The 25,645-nt window shown below is 37.2% G+C and overlaps 2 protein-coding genes across 2 annotated transcripts; one reads left to right on the top strand and one right to left on the bottom strand.

Moving 5' to 3' along the window:
• The first annotated feature begins 8,915 nt into the window (after positions 1 to 8,915).
• On the top strand, positions 8,916 to 16,085 carry EER5 (proteasome family protein). Its single transcript, XM_028234405.2, has 13 exons — positions 8,916 to 9,191; positions 9,320 to 9,456; positions 9,564 to 9,657; positions 9,764 to 9,853; positions 10,985 to 11,050; positions 11,314 to 11,403; positions 11,508 to 11,564; positions 12,062 to 12,123; positions 12,958 to 13,045; positions 14,227 to 14,303; positions 14,383 to 14,457; positions 14,546 to 14,651; positions 14,804 to 16,085. Exons 1-13 carry the CDS (start codon positions 9,024 to 9,026, stop codon positions 14,933 to 14,935), a joined length of 1,242 nt encoding a protein of 413 aa, XP_028090206.2. The 5' UTR covers positions 8,916 to 9,023; the 3' UTR covers positions 14,936 to 16,085.
• Positions 16,086 to 17,948: 1,863 nt separating this feature from the next.
• Positions 17,949 to 24,401, bottom strand: LOC114290469 (protein HEAT STRESS TOLERANT DWD 1). The gene is made up of 12 exons (XM_028234404.2): positions 24,148 to 24,401; positions 23,873 to 24,039; positions 23,279 to 23,357; positions 21,768 to 21,947; positions 21,533 to 21,631; positions 20,679 to 20,838; positions 20,447 to 20,553; positions 20,170 to 20,309; positions 20,009 to 20,081; positions 19,291 to 19,406; positions 18,668 to 18,785; positions 17,949 to 18,570 (listed from the first exon to the last, which is right to left on the bottom strand). The coding sequence occupies exons 1-12, from the start codon at positions 24,193 to 24,195 to the stop codon at positions 18,436 to 18,438; spliced, it is 1,422 nt and encodes a 473-aa protein (XP_028090205.2). The 5' UTR covers positions 24,196 to 24,401; the 3' UTR covers positions 17,949 to 18,435.
• Between the last annotated feature and the right edge of the window lie 1,244 nt (positions 24,402 to 25,645).

Below are 25,645 nucleotides of genomic sequence, written 5' to 3'. Positions count from 1 at the left end.
GGTTCGCCAACGAAACTGGAGTGAATGAAGAAGTCTTAGGGGACCAAATCATGTCAAAATAGTGCTTTGTCACAGTAAATGGCAGCCGAGATGCAAAAGGGTTTTACAGATGGTAGAAGAGCCAGAAAGCAATGAATTGTTCACAGACATCGGCAAAACAGCCGAACAGAAGGTAGTGGAAGACTTGGTGGAGGTAAGGATAGATGGAAAGAACACAGAAAAGTTCTTTTTGCTCGGCTCGTCTCTGTTCAGCATTGAGAGAATAGAGGTCATGGAATTATTGACCTCTAATATTGAAGTGTTCGCCTAGACGCCGTATGACATGTCTGGCATTGACCCTAACTTCATCTGCCATCAACTTAGTGTCCATCCAACTGCCAGACCAATTATATAGCGAACTCGCCGATCGGCACTCCACCATGCAGAGATAGTGGCGGAGGAAATGGGAAACTTGCTAGAGGCAGGAGCAATCAGAGAAGTACACTATCCCAGGTGGATTTCCAACACTATAGTGGTGCCAAAAAAGAACGGCAAATGGCGCATTTGCGTGGACGACAAAACAGTTAACAAATCATGCCTAAAAGACAGTTTTTCCCTACTATGAATAGACTAACTGGTGGACCTGACAGCAGGGCATAACCGACTTAGCTTTCTTGATACGTATCGCGGTTACCATCAAATCGCTATGTATGAACCGAATCAGGAGGTCACATCGTTTACAACACCTAGAGGACTATATTACTACAAGGTCATGTCATTTGGCCTAAAAAATGTAGGGGCTACATTCCAACGGATGATCACCAAAATGTTTGAACCATTGTTACACAGAACAATGGAGGCTTACATAGACGATATGGTGGTCAAAAGAAAAGATGAGAGGGACCATCTCAGGGACCTAGATGAAATGTTTCAAATTTTGAAGCCTCACAAGTTGCGTCTGAACGCATCTAAATGCGCATTCGACGTAGGGTCAGGCAAATTCCTAGGTTTTCTAGTGACCAACCGGGGTATAGAAGCTGATCCCTCTCAGATCAAAGCCATCCAAGATCTAGAGAGGCCCAACACGGTCAAGGAGGTACAATATTTCACTGGCCTAGCAGCCACACTAAACCGATTTATAAGTCGGTCGTCAGACAGGTGTCGATCGTTTTTCCAGGCACCAAAGGCCAAGTTTGAGTGGGATGATGAGTGCGACCACGCCCTGGAAAACTTGAAAGACTACATGACCTCTCCTCTGTTGTTGGTGACTCTAGTACCAGGAGAGAAGCTCTTTTTGTACTTAGCAGTATCCCAGCATGCAGTTAGCACAGTGTTGGTGAGAGTTGAGGGAATACGACACTTGCCTATCTTTTATGTGAGCAAGACAATGTTGGGCGCTGAAACAAGATACTTGCCGTTGGAAAAGCTAGCCTTAGCTTTGATGATGGCCTCAAGAAAATTGTCACACTACTTCCATGCCTACACCGTAATTGTTTTAACGGCCTTCCTCTTAAAAGCCTTGTTTGAGAGGGCGGATTTTTCTGGACGAATTTTAAAGTGGGTAGTAGAGTTGAGGCAGTTTGACGTTAAGTTTCAACCAAGAGCCGCAATAAAGGCCCAAGCTTTGGTAGACTTCGTGGCCGAGTTTGCACTAGGAAGTCATCATATTTACCCGATCAACTTGACCGAGGCAACCGAAAGAAGGGAGGGAAGTGCCGCAAGAATAGTGTAGCCCCCAAAGCAGGACGCCCAACTGCGTAGTAAGCCATTCAGGCCTGAAGAAAGGGAAGAGGGAACAGACCGCAGCACTGCTAGCAAGGACTTACCCAAAAGCAAAGTCTTGAGGTAGGCAGACAGTAAGGATCAAAGCCCAACGACAGACATTAACCTAGAAGAAGACATCAGCAACGCCCCTGATCCCAAGACATCATCCGATCCCTCCACTTGTTGGAAAATATTCGTCAGAGAGATGTGGAAACTCTTCGTGGATGGAGCATGCAACAGGCACGGTGCAACATTTGGCATAGTCCTTATCTCACCGAATGGCCTAACAATTGAACAGGTAGTCAACCTTGGCTTCCTAGTATCCAATAACGAGGCGGAGTATGAAGCATTACTAGTAGGTTTAAAATTAGCACTTCGCACGAAGGCCATTGAGCTGATGGTGTACAGTGACTCCCAACTGGTAGTCAACCAGATTCCAGATGACTACGAGGTGAAGGATGATAGGATGACTAAGTACCAAGACTTGGTCAGAAAGGAGATCATGAAGTTTGAAGTGGTCTGGATAGAGCAAATCGGCCAGGAGGAAAACAGTAAACCAGATGAGTTGGCCGGTTTTGCGTCAATGGTAGTTATATCTATCCCACACCCATTGCTGATTAACTTCTTACTCAGACCAAGTATTGAAGAACCCGAAGCAGCCGAAGCATGTTGTGCTAAGCTAGGCCCTTCCTAGATGGACCCCATCATAGTATTTTTAAAAGATGACATCTTACCTGAAAAAAAGAAAGAAGCCAACAAAATTAGAGCAAAATCACAACGATTTTGGCTCTCTTCATCACTAGCATTGTACAAAAAATCCTTCACAGGACCTTACTTTAAGTGTGTTTATCCTAGTAAGGTCGAGGCATTTTTGTTCGAAATACATGAAGGCGTCTGCGGAAGCCACCAAAGGGGAAGACCGCTGGTCTATAGAGCAATTTCACAGGGATATTAGTGGCCATACATGCAAGCAGATTCAGAGAAGTATGTTAAAAGATGTGAGAAATGTCATAAGTTCGCATACCAAATACATCAACCAGCCAGAGAGCTTCTACCATTGACCAGCCCATGGCCCTTCGCAATATAGGGCCTGGATATAGTAGGACCACTCCCAACTGCATCCGGCAACAGAAAGTTCTTTCTCGCAGCAACGGACTATTTTACCAAATGGGTAGAGGCAGAAGCACTCGCATCTATAAAAGAAAAAGACGTTAGGAAATTCGTCTGGCAGAACATCATAACTCAGTTCGGCATACCCAAGGCTTTAATATCTGACAACGACACTCAATTTGATGGCAAAATCTTTAGAGGCTTTTGCGAAGAATACAAGATAGAATTCTAAAACTTTACATCGACGTACCCCTAAGCTAATGGCCAGGTTGAGGCTTCTAACAAAGTAGTCTTAGACGGTCTGAATAAGAGGTTGGAAAGAGCAAAAGGCAAGTGGGCTGAAGAACTTCCTCTTATTTTATGGGCTTACCGTACCATACCTCGGCGATCAACTAGAGAAACACCCTTTTCATTAGCCTATGGCATGGAGGCAGTAGTCCCACTGGAAGTGGGCCTCCCCATTATTAGAAGCGAGAATTTTGATCCAAACTTGAATGGTGAAGCCACAGCCCTCGAACTCGACCTTGCAGAAGAAAGAAGAGAAAGGGCATTGGTGCACATTGCCTCTTATCAATAAGAATTGTCCAGAACATACAACAAAACAGTGCACCCAAGATAATTTAAGATTGGAGATTGGGTACTACGTAAAGTAATGGGCAACACTTTGGTACCGGGAGATGACAAGTTAGGGTCTAACTGGGAAGGAGGATACAAAGTGATTAGTCTAGCAGGAAAAGGGGCATATCACTTAGAAGATGTGGACATCAAGGCTGTCCCCAAGCCATGTAACATAGCCAATTTCAAACTATTTTATTTTTAACTTTTTCTTAAAAACACTTATAATTTTTCTATTTCAATAAAACAAGTAGATTTTTTTTCTAGCAAAATTCCTTCCTCTGTTTGTAAAAATGGTTTATACTTATTGCCGACTGGGGGTAACCAAGAAGATTGGCAGATTTGACCAACATAGTTCTTTTCTTGAGCCGGGATAAGGATCCAGGCTCAAGAAAGTTGGCAGGTTTGACCAACATTTAGCTCGTCCCTAAAGTAGAGATTAGGATCTAGGCTCAGGGAAGTTGGTAGGTGTGACTAAATTTTTTTTTTCTCTTCAACCAAGATAAGGATCTTGACTCAAGAAAGTTAGCGGGTTTGACCAACATTTAGCTTGTCTCTAAAGTCGAGATTAGGATCTAAGCTCAGGAAAGTTGGCAGGTGTGACCAAATTTTTTTTTTCTTTCTTCAGCCGAGATATGGATCTGGGCTCAAGAAAGTTGTTTAACCAACATTTAGCTCGTCCCTAAAGCCGAGATAAGGATCTAGGCTTAGGAAACTTGGCAGGTTTAACCAACATTTAGCTTTTCCCTAATGCCGAGATAAGGATCTAGGCGTAGAGAAGTTGGCGGGTTTGACCAGCACTTAGTTCGTCCTTTGAGCCTAGGATCTAGGCTCAAGGATGTTGGCAAGGTTGATCAAACCTTTTTTTTTTTTTTAGCCGAGAAAAGAATCCAAGCACACATCTCGGTTCCAAAGTTGTTTTTCAGCCAGGATAAGTATCTCGGCCGAACAAGGAGGGCATGAAAAGGCATAACCGAGCTAACTAGGCCGACTGGGCATGCAGCAAAACTGATACACTACAAAGCAGAAATGTGACGTAAACTGAACCAAAAGATGCTAAAAAATAAAAGTTTTCTTTCATTCATTTGAAATTAAGTACAAGGGGAGGGGCTTATATCCCGGTTACATTTTCATAGAGGAAAAACAAAACAAGGAAAAGAAATCAGGCAAAGAGGTCATCCAACTTGGAGTCCAAGTCAACCCGGGCTTTACCGCTGGCTAGGTCGGTTTGGGCAACTACCTCTTGAGTTAGCTCGGTCTCAGGCTCCATGTCAATCGTGCTTGGCACAGATTGGCTAAGCGGATCCACCCGAGCTCGTGGAGAAAGCTAAAGATTGCGGTCGGTGTTGGCAGGAGGGGCGTTAGATGGATCTGGGGTCTCTTCTTCCTCTCCCTTTTGAAGAAACTTTTGTTGGACCGCGTTGGCGTAGTTTGTCATGTAACTTGGTATAAAGTGAGGAGGAGGTCAGAAAAACCTCAGAATTAGGCCCCTGACCGAGCTTGACAGCCGCAGCCTTCCACCCGCATTTAAAGAAGATATCCTTTGACGCCTCGCATTGTTGGACGTAGAGCTCCTCACCTTCTTTAAAACCACGATCCTCAGCGTCCTCTATATGCTTCTGCAACGTTTTTATTTCGGCGTCTTTCTTCTTCTCCAGCTTCACCAACTCTCGCATATAGCAATTTTTTTTCTCGGCTAGAGCTTTTTGCTTGTCAGCTTCTGTCGAGTTGACCAGTCTGGCCAACCGTGCATTCTCTGATTCCAGCTCAGTCAGCTTGGCCTTAGCCACTTTCAGTTCGGCTGCTTTGGTATCAGCATCAGCATCAACGACAGTCGACCGAGTCATTTTTCGCAACTCAAGGACACGTTTGTGAGCCACTTGGCTCTTTTAAAGGGACTGCATAACATTCAAAGCGATGACTTAAAACCAAGCATTGGGTCCATAATGGTATTAATTATTGAGTTATAGGGATTTTAGAGTTTACCAGTATCATAGACTTGGACGCCGAGCGGATTGCCTTCAGCTCCGTCAAACCCTCGTGCCGCTCCATGTCGGTGGGCAGACAGACGCTCTTTGCTAAGTTGAAGGCTAGAAGGTGATCCTTCTCAATACTCACAGAGCCAAAGGTTGTTACTGTACGACCTCTGAAGGACACAGTTGGTGCCCACATCGGAGGGGATGGAGGATCAGAAGGGCCTGGCCGGTTGGGACCTTGAGGCAGAGTGGCTTCTGGCAGCTCGGTTTCCAGTGGCTCGGTGTCATCCTCGTCTATCAGGCGTTGTGGGACAGAACTGGTATGGGGCTGTTTGTTGGGTCGAGATAACTTAGCTCGGGTAGTGGGGAGGGCCACCACAGCATTGCATGATTGACCGTCTTATGGCACCTCGGTTTGAACCTCGGTAGTGGGAGCTGAGGTTTTCTTGGTGATAAGGGCACGAACGGCTCGTCGCATGGCCATTTCTTGCTCTTCAGTCAGAGGAATGAGGTTAATTTGGGATAGGTTTGGGTCTGGTTCAGATGATGGTTCGAGAAAAAAGTCAGTAACCCTAGTCTTTCTCCTTTCGCTATACCAATAGATCGGCTCGAAGTTTAGTAGCTCAGCCCAATCGCGGTGGCGAATTGGTGTAAGTATAATGTGATTTAAGCTGGTTTAAATCTGCAAAAAAAGAAAGACAAGGAACGTAATGGGTTAGCACGGTGGTTATTGAAACAACAAAGAAAATTGAACCGAAGTGTTCTTACCAGCAGTTCCTTTATTCCAGTTTATATTATAGCCCGGTATCTGGGCTTCCTGACCTTCAAAATGGATAGAAATCCAAAAGAAATTGTCATCGTTTAAGTCTTTGTCCGGTGTGTTTTTGATAATTTTTTCTCGGCCTCTTCTTACTCTGAGGTAGTACACCCAACCATCGTCATTTTGGCCGAGCGAATATTGATGAAATAGCTCGGCCAATTCGAGGTTAAGGTCGAGCCGGCGGTTTAGCTCGGCGATGCCATTTATTATTTTGTAAGTGTTTGTGGAGAGTTGGGTTAGACACAACCTTGTTTGCCTAAAGAACTCGCATATAAGGGGCTGTACAGGGAACCGAAGCCTGACTTCTACGATCGATATCACTGTAAATGAGACGAAGCCCAGTTTGCCCCAGGGTGTGGTGTCTAGCTCGACTAAGGAGATGTGAACGTTATTGGGGCTATGGTAGTTTTTTCAGAATTTGGTCATGGCCGCAGGCCAGTTTACCAGGAATCGATATTTACCCATTAAACTTAAAGGTTGTTGTGTAAAAATGAGCACGGCAGCCTAGCTCGGCGCTGATGTGACTTTGGATGGCTCGGTTGAGCAATGGCGCCAAAGGGCAAGGTGCAAGGGTGTGCCTGGCCAACCTAGCCAAGCCTGCAAAGTGGGAATAGAAAAGGGTTATGCCTAACCGGGCTAAATAACAAGTTAAGACTAAAGTCTAAGCTCGGCGGAACGTGGGCATGTACTGGGTTTGTGTTTGGCTAGGGACCAGTTGGAAGAACATCATTATTTTGGTCTGGAGAATTAGGGTATAATTGGTTCGGTTAAGGGCAACATTTTAGCTCAGTTTGTTCGGCTTGTGTTCTTTAGTCTGGTCGAAACCGAGCCTAAAAACCACGAACGAGATTTCATTCCGGTTGCGGTGTGGTTTTGGATCAAACACACGGTGTAAAGACTTAGTTTTCTCCCAGCTAAATGTGTTTTCAATGTTACACATGGGGTTTCAAGGTTTTTAGCACTAGTGTAGTCCTTAAGTACATATGCGGTGCAGAAATGCAAAATCTTTGAAAGTAAATGGGAACATGTGTTACAAAAATAGGTACAAAGATGAAGAACATTAGCAATTGGGGAACGAGATCTGAATCCAATCTGAAGAAACAACACTAGCAGCTATAATGAACACAGGAGATGTGAAGGCCTACTTTGAAATGTAGGAAGATTAGGGGTTGAAGATTTGGAGCTCAGGAGGACAAGGGTTTTGCAAGCTAGAAGATGAACAGTAGGAGTTGGTATTCGAAGAAAGGGTTTTTGTATAGGCATCAAAACGATGGGACTTTTCAAACTCTTTTGATAAATGTGAGACGGCTGTCATAATACGGAGGAGTAATGGATGCATGCCACGTGTCCCAGTAAGGACACGATGTCAAGTATGTGAAACGACGGGTCGTATGACAAGCATGGTTCTGGAGAAACCGGGATACCTAGAAATTGGCGTACTTGTAGATTGGACGGGAGAAGTATTTTATCACGGTTAAGTTACTTTTTGGTTCGGTTGGGTTGAATATCTTAGCACAGCTTGAGAAAATTAATCTCATTCATGCTATGCAGAAAGAATTAAGGGGCAATTGAGAGGATAATTTGTGTATAGATTGGGCCGAGTTAAGTATAATTGTTGAAATGGACCGAGCTAGGCCCGATCCCTTAGTTGTTGGGCCGAACTACGGACCGAGGTAATGAAGCTTGGTCCTTTATCCCGACAGTTCGGTCAGAGGTAGTCTACCAGTGGCCTGGTCTGGCTGTCTTGGACCAAGGTATCGGAAGAAAGAGGACCAAGGTGTATGATAGCTCTACAGGGCGTCGTCTAAATAGTAAAGACTTACGGTGTTGCCTAAAGTAGCACCGAGTTGTGTGAACACGGTTGGGTCTGGTGTAGGGCACGACCATGCTAGCTCGGTTGAGCTATTACCAAACCAAGGTAAAAGGGTTTAAGCCATCTCACTTGGTTAGTAGTGAGTAGGATGTTATCAAGATATGCATTATCCTTGGGAGTGTGATTCCTAGGAGGACTTTACTAGAGAGAGTTGAAGTCTTACTAAGATTGTGTCAGGCGGAATCTATAAAAGCTCGTGACAGAACCTATGTACAGGTATCACAATTTTTACTTTGGAATATACAGAGTTTTTGTGCCTATTGTCTATTTGCTGACTTAGGCATCGGAGAGGTTTTCGGCACACACCTGCCAGCTAGCTCACATTTGTATTTTCAGGTAGTAAAGCGACGACGTTTGAAGGAGTGTAAACTTGATCAACAGGATTATACAAGAAGATTATTTCGTACTCGTGCACCATTGAATCGATATGTAATAGCACACAATAAATATAATAGAGCATAATCAGTAAGATATTATGTCCTTATTTCCTATTTCCTATTTTGGCTTATAATCTATGTATAAATAAACTTCCTACTTATGACAGGAATACAATACAATAAAGAAATCTTCCTTTCCTTCCCAACTCTCTCGACACCCATAAATAAAAATCAACAATGTTAGGTGGTCCGAAAATTATGGCTCGAATGGCTTGAAATACTCAAAACGACATCGTTTTAGGTATAAAACGACATCGTTTTAACACATTCGAGTCATTCGAGTTACAAAAATTCGGGTCACCAAACATTTTCTACCAAAAATAACCTAAACGAATTTATAGAAACGACGACGTTTCTTCCTCCTTCTTCTTCTTGTTTCCCATGGTCTCATCGATCTGCGACTCATCGCCAGGAACTAGCGAGAGAGAGAGAGTAGAAGCAGAGAAACAATGGCGTACATAAGCATGGGAGAAGCACACAGGCGAATTACCGACTTCCTCAACCGCTTCTCCGACGCTGTCTCATCCCAAGACGGCTCTTCCCTCAAGCGCCTCCTCTCCCTCTCCTCCGACTCCCCCTTTCTCCTCTCCCTCGCCGACTCTCTCAACGTCTTCCAGGTCCCCCCCCCTCTCTCTCTCTCTCTCTCTACACATACATACATACATGCATACATATCTATCACCTTATATATTCTCAATTAGGGTTCTGATTTCTATATTTGTATACATATATATAAATTTGACAGGATTCTGGTAGATTGATCAAACAGTTTGACAAGTACGCTCAGTATGGTGAAATCATAGTCCCCCTATTTCGCTCTATGCAAAACTATAGACTCGGTCACTTGGTTGATTCCTACCAGTCCTTCGAAAAATCGGCCAAGTACAAAAATTCTCTCTTTAATTATTTTTCATGTAGTTTGAGCTTGATTTGACTGATCAATTAGAAATATGAGTGACTTAGTAATGCTGGAATGTGCGATTGTGCAGTGCTTTTATTCAGGAGTTTCGGAATTGGGAATCGGCGTGGGCTTTGGATGCATTGTATGTGATTGCTTATGAAATTCGGGTTCTTGCTGAGAGGGTAATAAACTAACAATCTATCTGTGAATTTGTTCTTCCCCTTTTAGTAGTGTTTGGAAAGTTGTGTTCTTTGGAGATGTAACGGTGTTTTTGTTGTAATTGAAAAGGCTGATAGAGAGTTGGTTTCGATGGGGAAAAACCCGGAGAAGTTGAAGGGGGCTGGCTCGTTCCTCATGAAAGCGTTTGGGGTTCTTGCTGTATGTATCTGTGCTCGTCTCTTCTTTGTTGTTTAATAGTTTTTGATTTATGTGAGTTGTGCTCGATTCATTGTCTCCATCAGAATACTTTGTTTTTGCGTTCTCTTAATTCTCTGATAGTTTTGGCAGCAGTTCACTTCTATCATGTTCATTCTTCTGTAATCTCTGTAGGTGCACCCAGTACATGTTGCTACTTGCTACCGTAATCTTGTGTATTGTTGATTTGTTTAGCCTTTTATATTACATTCTTGGTTACACTAATTGGTTGTATTTGGGATTAAAATTTACCAATATATAGGAGGATTAGTTATATTGAAGCTGAACTGCAACTTAAGAGAACGATGGAGTATTGGCAGGAGACACAAATTAGTTTAGTTTTTGTGCAACTAGTATCGTTCTTGCAAACAATTTAAATGCTATTTTCACTTTATTATTTTAAATTCACTCACAGAAAGCTCTCAAATCTATTCAGTCATCACATTGAGATCTAAATTTAAGCTAGTATTTTTTCTAAATCTAAGCTATGCTCCTTCAATGGCTAGTGCAAAATTTATTAGTTTCAACTTTCGTCAAGTTCTACCGGAGGCAATCCTACACTTAATCCTTTGCATATGTGTCATTGCACTTTTATTTTATTTGTGTCTCCTCCTGGTCTAGTGGCAGCGGCTAAACAAGGGAGAGTAATTTTCCCTCTAACCATAGATCCCTTACCCCATGTACATTCCTTGCACCCTCCTTTAATGGAGTAGGATGTATCATCAATTCATTACTTCCATGTGACTCAGACCAACTGTTATATGTGGACAATATCTCTGAAGCAGCCACACACTAAGCCCGGGTTTGTACTTCATTTGTACAGGTCATGGTACTTGAGGAATTCTATGGGAGAGATGATGTTATTAAGTTATATAAATTGAATTTTTTCCTTCTCCATTTTTTGGATATATCAGTCTTCATAGTTATAGTGGAATAACATAAAGAATGTTATCTGGCTAAGAATTTAGTTCAATGAATGATTATAATCTGTCAAAACGAACGCTAAGGTTGAATTCATTTATAAATTAACTGTGGGGGAAGAAGTTTTCTGCCTTGGTTTTCCTAATCGGTCAATACTGGATATGTAAATTGTAGGGAAAAGGCCCCAAACGTGTTGGAGCTTTACATGTCACATGCCAGCTGTTCAAGATTTATTTCAAGGTAGTATACTCTCTCTCTCTCTCTCTCATTTATTGCTATTTCATTTTTATTCCTAAATTTATAAAATTTTCGTGTGGGGATCTCTATATTATAAAAATAAGAGATATTTGAACTTTTTGTTGTTGTTGTTGTTGCTGCATAAATGATGCTATGTATGACCAATAATTTCATGCCAAATATTGAGATACAAATAATTTGTACAGCTGGTTATGGTAGATCTCTGTGTGTGTGGTGTGAAACATCTAAGCTCTTTGGTTTTGCAGCTGGGTACAGTTCACCTTTGTCGAAGTGTGATTAGAAGCATTGAAACTGCTCGTATATTTGATTTTGAGGAATTCCCGGTCAGAGATAAAGTAAGAAATTTGATTGCTTTCTTCTAAGAATTGATGCATAGAGTATGATGCTTTTGTATGACATTATTGTAGGAGAATATAACGTTCATTCTATCTTGTCACAGGTCACTTACATGTATTATACTGGCCGTTTGGAGGTTTTTAATGAAAATTTTCCGGCTGTAAGTAATCTGAATTTCTTTTAACTTAATGAAAACATTTGCTTTTGGAGCTTGCAATTTCCATTTTGAGCATATGTTCTTGTGTTAAGTCAGGCTTTTCACAAAGACAACTGTCTCTCCATATTATTTCTTCATTGCTCTTGTATGAAACTTAAGCTAGAATCTTAAAATTCTGGTATGGAGACAATATGATGGTTCTCTGTGGGGTTCAATTAGTTTAAGGATTATAACCTTTTTGGTATCAATTTTTTCGAAAGTAAACACTCTGAAGAACAGTTGCTTTCCAGTTTGAACCTTGCTCTGTAGCTTGTAAATTCAATTTTGTCCATTGACATAGTAGAAGCAAAAACATGAGTGGAGGAAAAGAAAAAAACTTTTTTGATGTTTCTTATATTGGAGAATCATCTTCAACTCTAATTTTTTCCCCTATATTTCTCTATGGATTTAAAATCTCAAATTTAACTGAGACTGAGTGACCGCATTTCTATTTCTTGCAGGCTGATCATAAGTTATCATATGCTTTGACACATTGCAATCCTCACAGTGAAGCAAATATAAGGTTTGGTTCAGGTGTGCTTGCTATTTATATTTTTCATTTGTATTCTGATGAAACTGTTGGGTATCATTATTGAAACTTTCAATGTAAGTAAGAGCTGCATAATTATTTATCAGACTGTCCTGTCAACCTTACTCAGTTTGCTGAACACTGCTTGGTGAATGCCCATTCAGTTCATAAATCTTTCATTTATTTATTTTTTTGATAAAAAGGGATTCAGTATATAAACCTTTAGCTACGACGTTTCAAAATTTTAAATTCATTAAACTATTAGCAGTTAAAACAAGCATATGATTAGGTAGAATGTGCACATGCGCTATAGATTTTGAATTATTAAGATAACTATGTTCAAGTTACTGAATTCTGCCCCCTTTTAATTATTTACAAGATACAAAACTCATAACAACTCTACAATGTAGTACTTTCATGAACAAAATGGTTTCAAAGGGATTAGAAAAAGATACAACAAAGAAAGAAAAAGATTAGGTTGCCGATGAATTACTAGCTTCAACTATAAAAATTGAAGAATTACTAAATTAGAGCACACACAAGAAATTGGTACTATTCATTTTTCTTTGAGAGCTCTGTTGATAGTGACAAAATGTTCCATAATGCCCCTCTTCAAGATCTAGGATGATTAGGAAGGATTACTGCTCATTTTCAGACCCCTTGCATATATACAAGAAAATGTTGGTTTGCATTTTGGTTTTATTGCTCCAATGTCATATGGCAACCCTTCCTTGAGTGATCTAAAAGTAAGTATTAGTAATTTTTTTTTTGTTTTTCTCTAGTTATCATTGCATGTGATTCATTTTCTCTTTGGTCTTGTTGCAATAGGATGATCCTAAAATATCTGATACCAGTGAAGCTTTCAATAGGCATCCTACCTAAGTTTTCACTCCTGCAGAAGTATAACCTGCTTGAGGTATAGGCACTCTTCTAATTCTTCTTTCTTTTTGTCACATTTTTTATTTTAGAATCCTTTATTGGCCCTTTCATGTGTTTAGGAGGAATTAACATATATTCTTATGTTGTTAAACATGTTTAAACTTGTTAGTTGTATCTTTATAGAGCCGTGTTTGTTTTCAAGTAAACTACCATATGAATATAATTGGCTTTTGCACAGAGAAGGAAAAAGGAAAAGAAAATCATATGAGCAACCACAACAACTATCCTTTACCAAAGTTGAAACTGGCATGTGCAAGATAGCATGCTGAACTAGACACTAAAGGCAGGGCAAGCTGTCACTTTTATTGCTCAAAGGCTTTTGTGTCTGCCTTGGCAGAGATCAGTTATTTGACAATGACTGTCATGCAAAAACAACACTTTTTATTGGTTAATTTCAATTTTTTATTAATTTTTTAAAAAGCATGAAAGTATTGTTCTAAGTTGTGATTACTGTTCATATCCTGTGTAGTTCATGTAGAAAGTTTAGTGTGACAACCTAAGGTAAACTTTATGGGCCAGAGGCAAAGAAACAGAGTTAAAACTTGAACACCTTGAGCCTGCAAGAAGAAAATGACCCTTTTTATGAAGTTGATAAATTGTGATCTAGCCAAGCTTGCTTTATAACAAAACCTAAAAGACTAACAGCTGCTTTCATCTTCTTGCTGTAGAACACTGAGCAGAATTATTCCTTGTTAAAACCTTGCACAATCTGCATTTGACTTTGATGTAATTCCAACACACCACACCACACCCCCCCCCCCCCCCCCCACCCACCCACCCACCCACCCACCCACCCACATCCTCCTGTTCATCTCTGAGGACAATGGTTTATCTGGTACATATAAGCTCTACTTGACTAACCCTCATGTGATAGGAAAAAAATATCGTCTTAGCTACAATTGGGTATGACTGGTTACATAATCTCATAATGCAACTTCCTTCATACATATTGATATTTGTACGAGGTTGTCATGCACAACTTCTTCATATTTTGCTAATTACTAATTCTAATGAGTTGTATTCTCTGTTCTTCGAAATTATGTAAATTGGCTGTAAGAAAAGTACATTGTAACAATAATGACAACAACAATCCATATTTTTTGCATGGTAATCAGAGGTCCCTAAGTTTAAAATTTCTGGTAATGTGTTATTTTACAGTATAGTAATGTTGTGCAAGCTCTGAAAAGGGGTGACCTCCGTCTACTTAGACAAGCTCTCCAAGAGCATGAAGACCGGTATGTCTACCTCTCACTTTTGTAAAAAACAGGGCACATTGATTTGATTGAAAATCTGACGGACTCATTGTATTATCAGGTTCTTAAGATCAGGTGTCTATCTTGTCCTAGAAAAGCTAGAGCTCCAAGTTTATCAAAGATTGATAAAGAAGATGTAAGTTTCCCTATAAACACTAAATATTACACTGGTTTCGGAGTTTTACAGAATAATTATTCATGAATGTTGCTTAATGGTTATGCAGCTATATCATCCAGAAGCTTAAGGATCCTAGTAAAGCACACCAGATCAAGTTAGAAGTTATCGTCAAGGCATTGAAGTGGCTTGAGATGGACATGGATGTCGATGAGGTATGTATTCTCTCTACATGCCCCTCATGTATTTACTTCAGAAAAAGTTGGTGGAATAGGAACTCTTCAAGCTGTTTCAACTGGCTGGTCAAAGTGGCTAATTTATCAGATTTTTCTTCTTATTTTATTTTACTTTTTGTTTTTGTTTTCAGGTTGAGTGTATTATGTCCATACTGATATACAAGAATCTTGTGAAAGGGTACTTTGCACACAAGAGCAAAGTGGTGGTTTTGAGCAAGCAAGACCCTTTTCCCAAATTAAATGGCAAACCAGTGAATTCCTAGAGATAGTTGGAGGGTCGATGAAACTATATGCTAGTCTTGACAGCAATAGGCAGGTTAATTGCATGACAGGGCAAGTTTAGTCGTGTTCCTTTGGTTGCCTGGGTTTCGGATCTGATTAATTTAGAAGTGTCAAATGCAATGAAATCACACTTCTGCTATTGTGACTCCTGTATGTTGCAACGAATGTGAACAGTGTTCTTGGGTAAATTATACTGACACCCCCCTGAAGTTTCTTTTAGTATAGATTCTTTACTCGCGTTTAAAAAATTACATTTCCCTTTCTAAGGTTTGTAGTCTTATTACAAATTGCTTCCTTTATTGATGATGTCATGCCCAAAAACATTTTAAATGACAATTTTGCACTTTTTCTTACCATTTTTTCCCCTATGATTATGACTATATTTTACAATTTTTTATTATTAAATTCTACCTGAATATATTCTTATTTGGTAATGATATACAAATATAAGTTTTATATAAAATTTTTAAACACAATAACATTTTTTAATGGTGACCTTTCACTTTAAAATAAAATACACATAAATATTGTTTATATTTATAACATCTTTATCACAATATTTTTATGATATTTGCTGTATAAATTTTTATATATGAATATAATTTTTTATTTTTATTTTCACTATTATTTTTTTTTCTCGTCTATTCATTCATATTTATTATCCATATGTATTACAGTATTACTAAATATCGTCATTCATATTTATTACAGTATTACTTAAAAAAATATACTATAAAACATTATAGTTCTTAAATATATCTAGATTGAGTGTATCTAAAAAATAAAAAAAATTACTTCAAATATTAAAAAAAGTTAAGTAAAAATAAAAAAACACGAAAAATAAAGAAATCTAATTTTGTGTAAGTTAAATCAAAGAAAATAATTGTTATTTATTTTAAAACATGTACAAAATATTAGTATTATTTTATTATTTTATAGGTAGAAAGGTTAAGGGGTAAATATGTCTTTTTAATTTGAAAGGGATTAATATAATTTTTCAAATGTGTAGAATAATTTGTATTAAATAGAAACCTCATAAAATCTCTGTGTATTTTACCCCAGTTTTCTTTTACATGTATTCAAATTATTTTATTTTTCTTTGTGGTCGCTAAATTAAAGGGATTTTGATCACTGATATTTGAATGGGCTTGAGTCCTTGATAGCAAATGCATGGTTTAGTCCTTGAATCCCCAGATCAGTATCTATGATGCTTTTTTGTTTTTGCTGTTGTGGAAACTAGGATAAAAGGAATCAAAAAGCAATGTATCCATAAAAAAGATCATGAAAACAAAAGGGGATATTTGACCAACAGTCCCTCATTAGTTCCTTCAGAGTGAAAATGACAAGTCTAAATTTTTTTAATTCATAAGCTTTTTGGAGAAAAAAAAATGTCTATTTCATTATGGACACATAAATTTGTTTTATTTTTTTAATAGACAATCTTATCCCTAGTAATTACTTTCATATTTCAAATTTTAAAATGATATAACTTTTGATCTATATATTATTTTTTTATAAAATTAGTAGTTTTAAATTCTTCTCATCAAGATCTTAAACAAGATCTATATTGGCTATGAAATTCTTTAAAACAAATCATAATTTTTCTTTTTGTTGAAATTAAAGTCAACAGTAAATTTTACACTGATTCACAAAAATTTGAATAAGAGTAAAATTTTATTGTTTACGTCAATTACAAATATATATATATATATATATATATTTAAAGAATTTCGTAGTCAACTTAAATATTGGAGCAAGGATCCTCTAGAGTGATTTTTTCCTAAAGTTTTCTAAAGTGCTACAGTGTATGGTTGAGATTTACTGGCAAGTTACATCAATTTTTCTGATGTGACTTGCCAGTAAATCTCAACCACACAATATAACACTCTAGGAAACTTTAGGAAAATTTCACTCTAGAGGATCCTTGGTGTAAATATTGTTCGATAGATCTTGATGAGATGATTTTAAAAATATTAATTTTATTAAAAATCAACATATAGCTCAAATGTTATATCATTTTAAAGTTTAAAATATTAAATTAGTTACTAAAGATATTTTAGTAATATTTGTGTGCTGAATTTTTCAAAGAAATTTTTTTGTGTTTGTTCTTAATGCATTAAAATTTTATTATGAGAGTTTTGACTAAATCCCCCAATTACCTTAGAGTATAAACTTTGTAACAAAATAAATATTGAGTTTTTAATTTTGTCAATTTAAATCTTAATTTTTTGATTTATTTTCAATCTAAATCATCGGTCTATTTTTGTTAAATAAGACCAACCTTATTTTAGTTATTAAAGTCAACAAAAAAAAAAATATATTTTAGACATCTTATGTACACTTATGTTGAGTTTAATGACTGAAATATTTAATTTTTTTGATTGATTTTACTTAACAAAAAAATGTTAATAATTCAAATTAAAATAAATCACAATATCAGAATTTAAATTGACAAAATAAAAAACTCAATTTATTTTGTTATAAGAGTTGAGTTAAACTCTTAGAATTTTCTTATGTAATTTCACGTTAATTTTTTTATATTGCATATAACCAAATTCAGACATAACTATATTGCATATAACCAAATTCAGACATAACCAAGTTGAGCCGAGTGAAGTAGTAGAATTGTTTAAGATTAACATGAAAATTTGACCAGTTTTAAAATATATTTAAATCTAATTTAATTACATAACAAACTAATTTTAGATGAATTTTTAACAAATCAAATATGAGTTAAGCTCAAACAACTTGATCATGTTTACAACCTTAAAAATGGAGCAATCTTATTGCAAGGCCCACCCAATCATATAAGATATGTCATGCATAACAATACATATAATAACTTATACATGTAACATCTAGTTTTTTTCTTGGATGGCTTTCTGCTTACATGTAAGGTGCCATACTAAAATTGCCTTAATTTGAATAGACACATCATTAACAAATGTTAACCATGTGTTTTGAAGAAATTTGAATTACTCAGAGTAATCCACAGGTAGAAATCATGATCATGGTTAAGTTGAAGCAAGGACAAGCTCACAAAACTCCAGCTTGTAGACTCTTGTCTGAAATGGCTAGTAGTATACCTAGTCAAACAACAACCAAAAAAGAAAAAAAAAAAGGGTTCCTCACAACTAACAGCTACTATTAACTAATATAAGTTGCTAAAATTGCATCCTTTCACTACAATTCTCTATACCATATTCTTAACACTCAACCAAAAAGACATAAATAACACAAAACAAAATTGCCACAACTTGCAACTGGGTAAAATCTCTCTAATGCAGTAGGAACTGCCACTCCAAAATTAGAATCATTTTAAAATGCTCGCATGCACCAATCAGTTGATGCCATCATTCTGTGCCACAACTTGCAAATTTTTTCAAAGCAGCAGTAACTGTTCTGACCCTACGTCACTTTTTAAAAATCCGAAGAGCGTCTTGTCCAGAGCAGGAAGCTAGTGCCGAGAGTTTTTTGACATTCATGCATCATTTGCAGCAGGAAGGGCACTCTCAATGTTCGAAGGCATCAGAATGTTAAAACCATCCGCAGCAGTAGATACGATCATTCCTGGGATTTGTGATTGCCAATGGAGTTCTTTCAAGTCTTTCTGACCCTGTTTAAGAGTTGCAAATGTCAGTCTAACACGACACCATGTAAATAATTACTAACAAACAACATTCTGACTAGGAGGAAGTTTGAAAGTATATAACCTGATGAACAAAGAGAAGTTGTGGCGGTATATCTGAAGGAACATTCACTTCTTCTCTTGTTTTAGCTTTGAATTCAGCCTCCTCTTCCTCGTCTCTTTCTAAAGAAAGGTCCCATATTCTGCAAATATAGTAAACAAATTTTTTGAATACACTCACAAGTGCATACACAGACTATGTTACATGGGCAGGGGTATGGGTGTCGGATGCAGGTGCATATTTAGAGGTTAGACCATTCAAAACTCAAATTTAAGATATGCAGACTTGGCAAAAAAGTATAAGTTCATATTTTAAATCTATTATGTGAGATAAAATGGTGTTATATGTAACATACAGTGTCAAAAAGACATTTTACCAATTTTAATGCAATTATACAACAATATATATAATCCATATAATAATAATGTTAAATACAAATATGTAAGAAGTGTCCGATAGAAAGCATTAGACACATCTCACAGCTTTGTCCAAGTGTCAAGTGCCCAACATGGTATTTGATTTATTTTCAAGAGTCCATGTAACATAAGCGCGCACCAACACATAAAGCTATCTAAAAGTTCTATTTGAGTCATCATTCATTTCCACTTTCAGCTAACTTATTGATTATCCAATTCAGAATTTCTTACGTTAGTTGATTGTCAGATGAAGCAACTGCCAAAGTGGAGGCTTCATGTGGACTCCATTCAATCGATGTTATCGGTTGTTTATGGTATTCAAAATGAGCTACAACCGAATCTCCATCCTGCCCCAAGAAAGAAAGGAGAAAAATCAATATGATGAATATTCACATCGTAAATCAGTAGAATAAGAATACTGATTTCAAATGAATAAATAGCAGCAATCACATACTAAAGAGAGATGTTTCTATCCCTTATTTATTTATATATTTTTTTGACAAATTCTATCCCTATTTAAGATGATTGAAACAATTTTACACCAGACACCATATGGAGTTGAGAGAGAAAGAGAGAGAGAGAACAGTCAACATTATAATTATATTCTAAAGATACTCGATTTTAACATATTTCCTAAACATTACAGTCAAAGACTCTAGGGATTGAAAATGAGTAATCCGAGAGGTAAAAAATACTACTTAATATAGGGGATAGCAGAATGCAAAACCATAAGTCCATATTACATGTTAAAGATGGATAACGCTCTGTGGTGTGAGGTCTTTAGTTCAACTCCTATAGAGACAACTAACTTTCGTTGATCAAAAAAAAAAAAAAAAACATGGTATAGATAAATGAGGTTTTGAAGACATAGATGTGCATGGAAAACCATCATTCAGACTAAGAAACAATTAGTCTAACAATGATTTTCCCTTCAACAAACATACCATACCTTCAGTAATCTCAGATCACGAATAGAGAATGTTCCATCATCACATCCAGATGACAGCATACAACTAGCCAGCCTAAACAAAACCAATGAAGTACAAAGAGAGGTCATCAGATACATATATCAGACATAGGTGCCTACTGAAAGAAAAGACATTTAAATACCTGTTCCATGAGATAACATTCACATCTGCATTATGTGCCTTTATGGATGCTGCTGGTGACTTCCCTAGACGAATATCCCATATTGCAATATTCCCATCCACAGAGCAAGAGGCAAATACATAAGGTTCTGTGGGACTCCACTGCAGGGATAAAAGTTGGAAGAGCCATTCTTAATAAAAGGTAAACAATACAAGTTACTTCAAATCATTTGTGTTACCATAGAAGTTACTTCAATTCATTACATCTAAATCCAAAAAGCAAAAAAGAAGAAACATACTTGTAGATCTTCAACACTTCCAGTATGTCCGACAAAGGGATTAGCATCAACATTCCATGTCGTACCAGACGTAGGTTCCCACAAATGAATGCAATTCTTGCAGTCCCCTTTGAAGATGAAGGGTGATAGCAAAATATCAGAAATCAATCTCCATATATACTAACCGATTACTAGATATCCTTGGAAAAGAAATAAAACGAAACACAACAAAATGAAAACAATTAAACAATACCAGTTACAAGCCTCCCCGAGACAAGAGGACTCCAGTCTATAGCATAGCCTTCATCTTTGTGTCCACCAAACTTAAATAATGGAGTCTCATTGGAGGGTCCCCGGCTAGCATCAGTTTCTGATTCTGCCAGAGCATTTAGATGAGAGCTGAAGTCCCATACCTACATAGGAGTTACTGGTATTGAATCAGGAATCATATAAGCCTATAGAATTAAAATATCATTTGAATTGATTGGCTCCTTTACAGACAAACAACATGTATGTGTTTTTAGTTGCAATTAAGACACCAACAACCATGATGCAATTCATTTCAAAGTTGCTTGCTCAGGCAACAACATGGTTCCAGCTAAAATTTATGCTGATGGACATCTGTGGATGTTGAAGCTCTATTCTATGGCTTACTAAATTACTGAGAGCATCTCTTTGAACAAAATGGATATGAAAACTCATGAGATTGGATTATGACAAAAGCCACATGAGACTTTGAGGACACAACACACTATTAAATGCAGGCCATATTCAAATAGCTGCAGCGTGCAAGGCCATTCCAAAAATATACCTAGGAGATAGTCAAGCAGCCCAACAAGATGAACAAAAGAATAATCATATGTATTATCTAGTTCAGCTCTCATGATCACTATTATCATAATAATCTGAGAAGATAAGCTAGCCATTGACTCAAATATAATATTATTGTTTTTTTGATAAATACTCAAATATAATATTATTAATCTGTTATGCCTTGTGAATTTTATTATAACAGTATTGAATTTTCAAGCATTCTCAATTCCTATAGCAAGCATTAGTTTTAAGGCATGGAAAAAACCAGTCCGAATTCTCATGTGTAAATCTAACCTGCACATGACCAGTATCAGCCCAAGATGCACATATATGTGGGGTTTGGGGCATGGCCCTTATTCGATTAACACATCCTTCATGAGCTACCTTGCGCAGCTGTAAAAGAATAAGAATAAATGGATTTAGAAAGTAGATTAAGGTAGAGAAAAGTTTAAAATGATAAAGGTGTGTCAAAAGAAAAAAGATAATAATAATAATATCACATTCAAGAACATAGGAAAAAAAGCATTGCCTGCAAAACTGGTGCCCCAGATCCACCATCCTCGTCTTTATCTTCTTCATCACTATCGCTACTGTCACTGTCCATATCAGAGTCATTACCAGTAGATTTTGAAGGGACTAATTCACGTCTTTTCCCAGTAATATTGGATATTTTAAATATTCCAATATAGTTCCAGGAAGCTTTTTCTGCCTGTCAAACAAAAATTAAATATCAAAATCCAATGGTTCTATTATTCAGTAATAGATATACATACCTGGACAAGTCTTAGAAAGGGTAGCAACAAGCACGCACAAAAATACCAAGTACACTTAATTTCAGAGCAGAAAATTTTAATAGCAATAACACGTGCCACTACCATAATAGTATAAATATAAATAACACTTCAAAAACATGTCATAGGGGAACTGAGAGAACATTAAGAAGCTAAGGTTGTGTTTGGTTGTGTTTTCAAACCATGATTCTACACTTTCATTCAAGTATGATGTTTGGTTAGAGTTCTGAAATCACATTTCCAAAACTCTGCACAAAGCACTCTGTCTCAAGCGCGGTTTTCGGAATTTTTTTTTTCAAATTTCGCCTAACCGGTCGTCCCACCAGTTAACCGAAACAGTGCAAAATTATTTTTATTTTTTATTTTTTTTTACAATTTATATATGTTAATTTTTATATATTCAAAAAAAAAATATTTTTCGAATTTTTAAATTTTTTTTATGTGTTTTAATAGAATTTTGAGTTGTATGTTTGGTTATGAGTTGTAAGTTTTTGTATCAAATATCATATGTTACATAAAAAATTCTCCACTCAATTCAAAACTCTTCGCCAAACAAATTTTCCACACTCAAATCATAATTCTAAAACTCACAAATTCAAAATACAACTCATACTCTCAAATCATATTTACAAAACTCTACCAAACACAACCTAAGATTTTGCATCTTTAGCTCCAATTGAGTGGGAAGCTGTATCAGCAGATAGCTGCCTACGGGCAGTCGCAACTTGCAATGCATGGGGCTTCTGCCACTACAAGATTTGGGGAAGATAGATAGCTGCCACTAGTGGGACAAATTTTTATTAAAACAGAATGCCTGAACCAAAGTTATGTTGGTCATAGCAATTACTCCAACAAAGCATACAAATTCAAACGGGAGTTTCCATTCCACTTAAACATTAGGAAAAGGCATTCAGAAAATATGTAATACATGAGAAAAAATATAAAATAATAAAACGATTTATTCTATCTGAGCGATTGTGCCTGTTTGGTTGTGTTTTCTTTTTTTCTTTTTTTTTGGAACAACAATAAGTTTGAAAACAGCCATCATTTTCATTTTTGTGGATCTCACATAATTCAGAAAATTGCAACTTCGAAATGAAGTGCATTCACACTAATTTACAAAAAAACAAAAAAAACCCGATAAAACTCCTCAGACTAATTAAACAAAATTTCTAATAAACCACTCGAAACACCACATACAAATCCTTTAAAAACTTCACATAACAACTAAAATAGTATTGATGCACACCTGAGTGCCTGCAACACAATAAACAGTGTGTGGAAACTCGGTCCGAACCAACCCCAAAGTGTCACGCACCACATCGAAGCTGTCACAGTTTACCAATATTCACTTAAATTAGCAAATTAAAATTGCCAAACATATTATATCTCACAATATCACCACCACACACACTGTGCATATATATATATGGAAAAAAATAGTTTGCCCCCTCAAAATATCACACTTTTGTCACTTTGCCTAAACTATGAACATTAGTTTATTTTACCCCTAACCGTTAACAAGAATACGCTCACACGTGACTAATTGAGAGTATTGATTCACTTTTCCTTGCACAAATATCCAATTATCATGCAACAAAACACAATCAATTGTTTTCAAAATATACAGTAACACAAAATACAACCAATTGCAGCACAGTAACTGCTATCGATACAACCAAATTAAGCAAATCATGCGCCAACAGTTGTGAGAACTCTTTTTCAGTGTAAAGTGAATTAATGCAAGTAATTTAAGGGGTAACTGTTCAATTTGATAATTGAGGGGGCAAAATAAAAAATTTCCAAATATATATATATATGTATGTATGTATTTGTGTAAGACCTTAAACAGGGCCAGCCGATGTTGAATCCATGGAGTGAATTGTAAGCAGAAGGGTCACACTGGAGCTCCTCTCCCTCTTCAAGCTTATCGACGCCTGGTTGCCACACTTTCGCTGGCAAAGAAGGAATCGAATTCGATGAAGAAGAGCCATCTTCCTTCTTCGAGCCCTACAATCCAAGTACACAAAACCCTAAATTAACTAACTTTAACTAACAGGTTAACTGTGAAAGCACGAAAAAATTGAGAGAAACAGGAAAAAATATAGAAGAAAGAACCTTGCTTTTTCGTTTGGCCTTCTTAGGGTTTTTGATGCTTCGAACCATTTTGTGGGTTTGCGTTTGGAGGAAAAGAAAATGAAAACGAGAAAGTGAAAGTGAAGGTGAAGGTGAAACAGGGGAGGGTTTTGGAGGAGTTAGGGTTTTATAGGGCCAATATATGTTGCCGGGTCGAGAGGTAGGGCTCAGGTTTGGAAAATTGAGTTGGTTTGGAGGTGTTTTAGCCCAAAGTGAGCTCAGCTCAGTTGGGTGAACTTTTTCTTTTTTTTGGTAAGTAAGTCATAAAATAAAAATAAAAACTAACACAAGAATATAAGGGATATGTCCTAGGCCCTACCCAGAACTATACAAAGGAAAAAAAAAAAAAAAAAAAAATGGACAACAACCATGCATATCCAAATAAGAAAATGAAACAGACCTGTAAACAAAAAATCAAAAACAAATGTCCAACATGAACCGGACAACAAACAACAGCCCAACAACTAAACAGGCAGAGAGACTAATAATCAACGAGAAAATGTTCATGGGCCCTATTGAAAATGTGGACCATGAACATCCATTACAGCAAAACTGGTAAAACAAGACATAATCTTTGCACACCCCACAAAGGTAGGTATAAAAACAAGAAAGATTACACAATTTTACAAACAAAATACACATAAATAAAAATTTCTTCACTCCATCGACGCTACAAGCAGCCATCCACACTATGACAATAGCAACCGAAACTGTGCGATTGTAAGACTCCAAAACCAAACAAGAAACTGCTGTACACGGCTTCCCAATCGCAGATGAGCCAATTGCAGATGAGCATAGCCTGTACATTATGTGGCTAACCATAGTAACATGCAGCACATTGCTACAACACATATTATATGAGCTCACAACACTCAACCCACTTTTTAGAACCTCACAACACTCGAAAACACTAAACTGCTGCTGCTCCAGGTACCTGCATATAAAAGAGATAACAATATACAAATATATGTTAGAACTCCTAAATATGGCTAGTGAAGTATAGGTGTGGTAATATATTGCCCTCACAAGACTCTCAACCCACAGGTATAGGATTTTCACATTGAACACTGCATGATCTTTTTCCATGAATCTGCAAAATGAGCAAACTAATGAGAGAAAACACTCAATATATGCTACCATCACTCAACCCACATTTACGGAACTCCCAACTCTCATTCCAGGGGCTGCAGTTGTCATGATAGTATGGGGAAGCCTCCATGAGCTCAAGAACCAGCTGTCACTAGAATGCTTTGTCAGATTAGTAATAGACATCATTCGAAATCTAACCATATCCACGATGCATTTTATAACAACCTCTTCCGAAGTCAAATCCTTACTAAATATTCTATTGTTTCTAGCAAGCCACAAATGGTACACAGTGCAAGTAAAAGCAAGCCTAGAAATAGTTGCTCTAAGAGTTTTACCACTAGCAGATCTTAACACATGATCTATAATCCCAGGCCAAGGATTATTAGGCCAA

Source organism: Camellia sinensis, chromosome 13 (assembly GCF_055761805.1).
Source record: "Camellia sinensis isolate YWXY chromosome 13, ASM5576180v1, whole genome shotgun sequence".
NCBI classification, from domain to species: domain Eukaryota; kingdom Viridiplantae; phylum Streptophyta; class Magnoliopsida; order Ericales; family Theaceae; genus Camellia; species Camellia sinensis.
The sequence above is the reverse complement of the archived record's forward strand: the minus strand, read 5'-3'. Positions and strand labels throughout refer to the sequence as shown.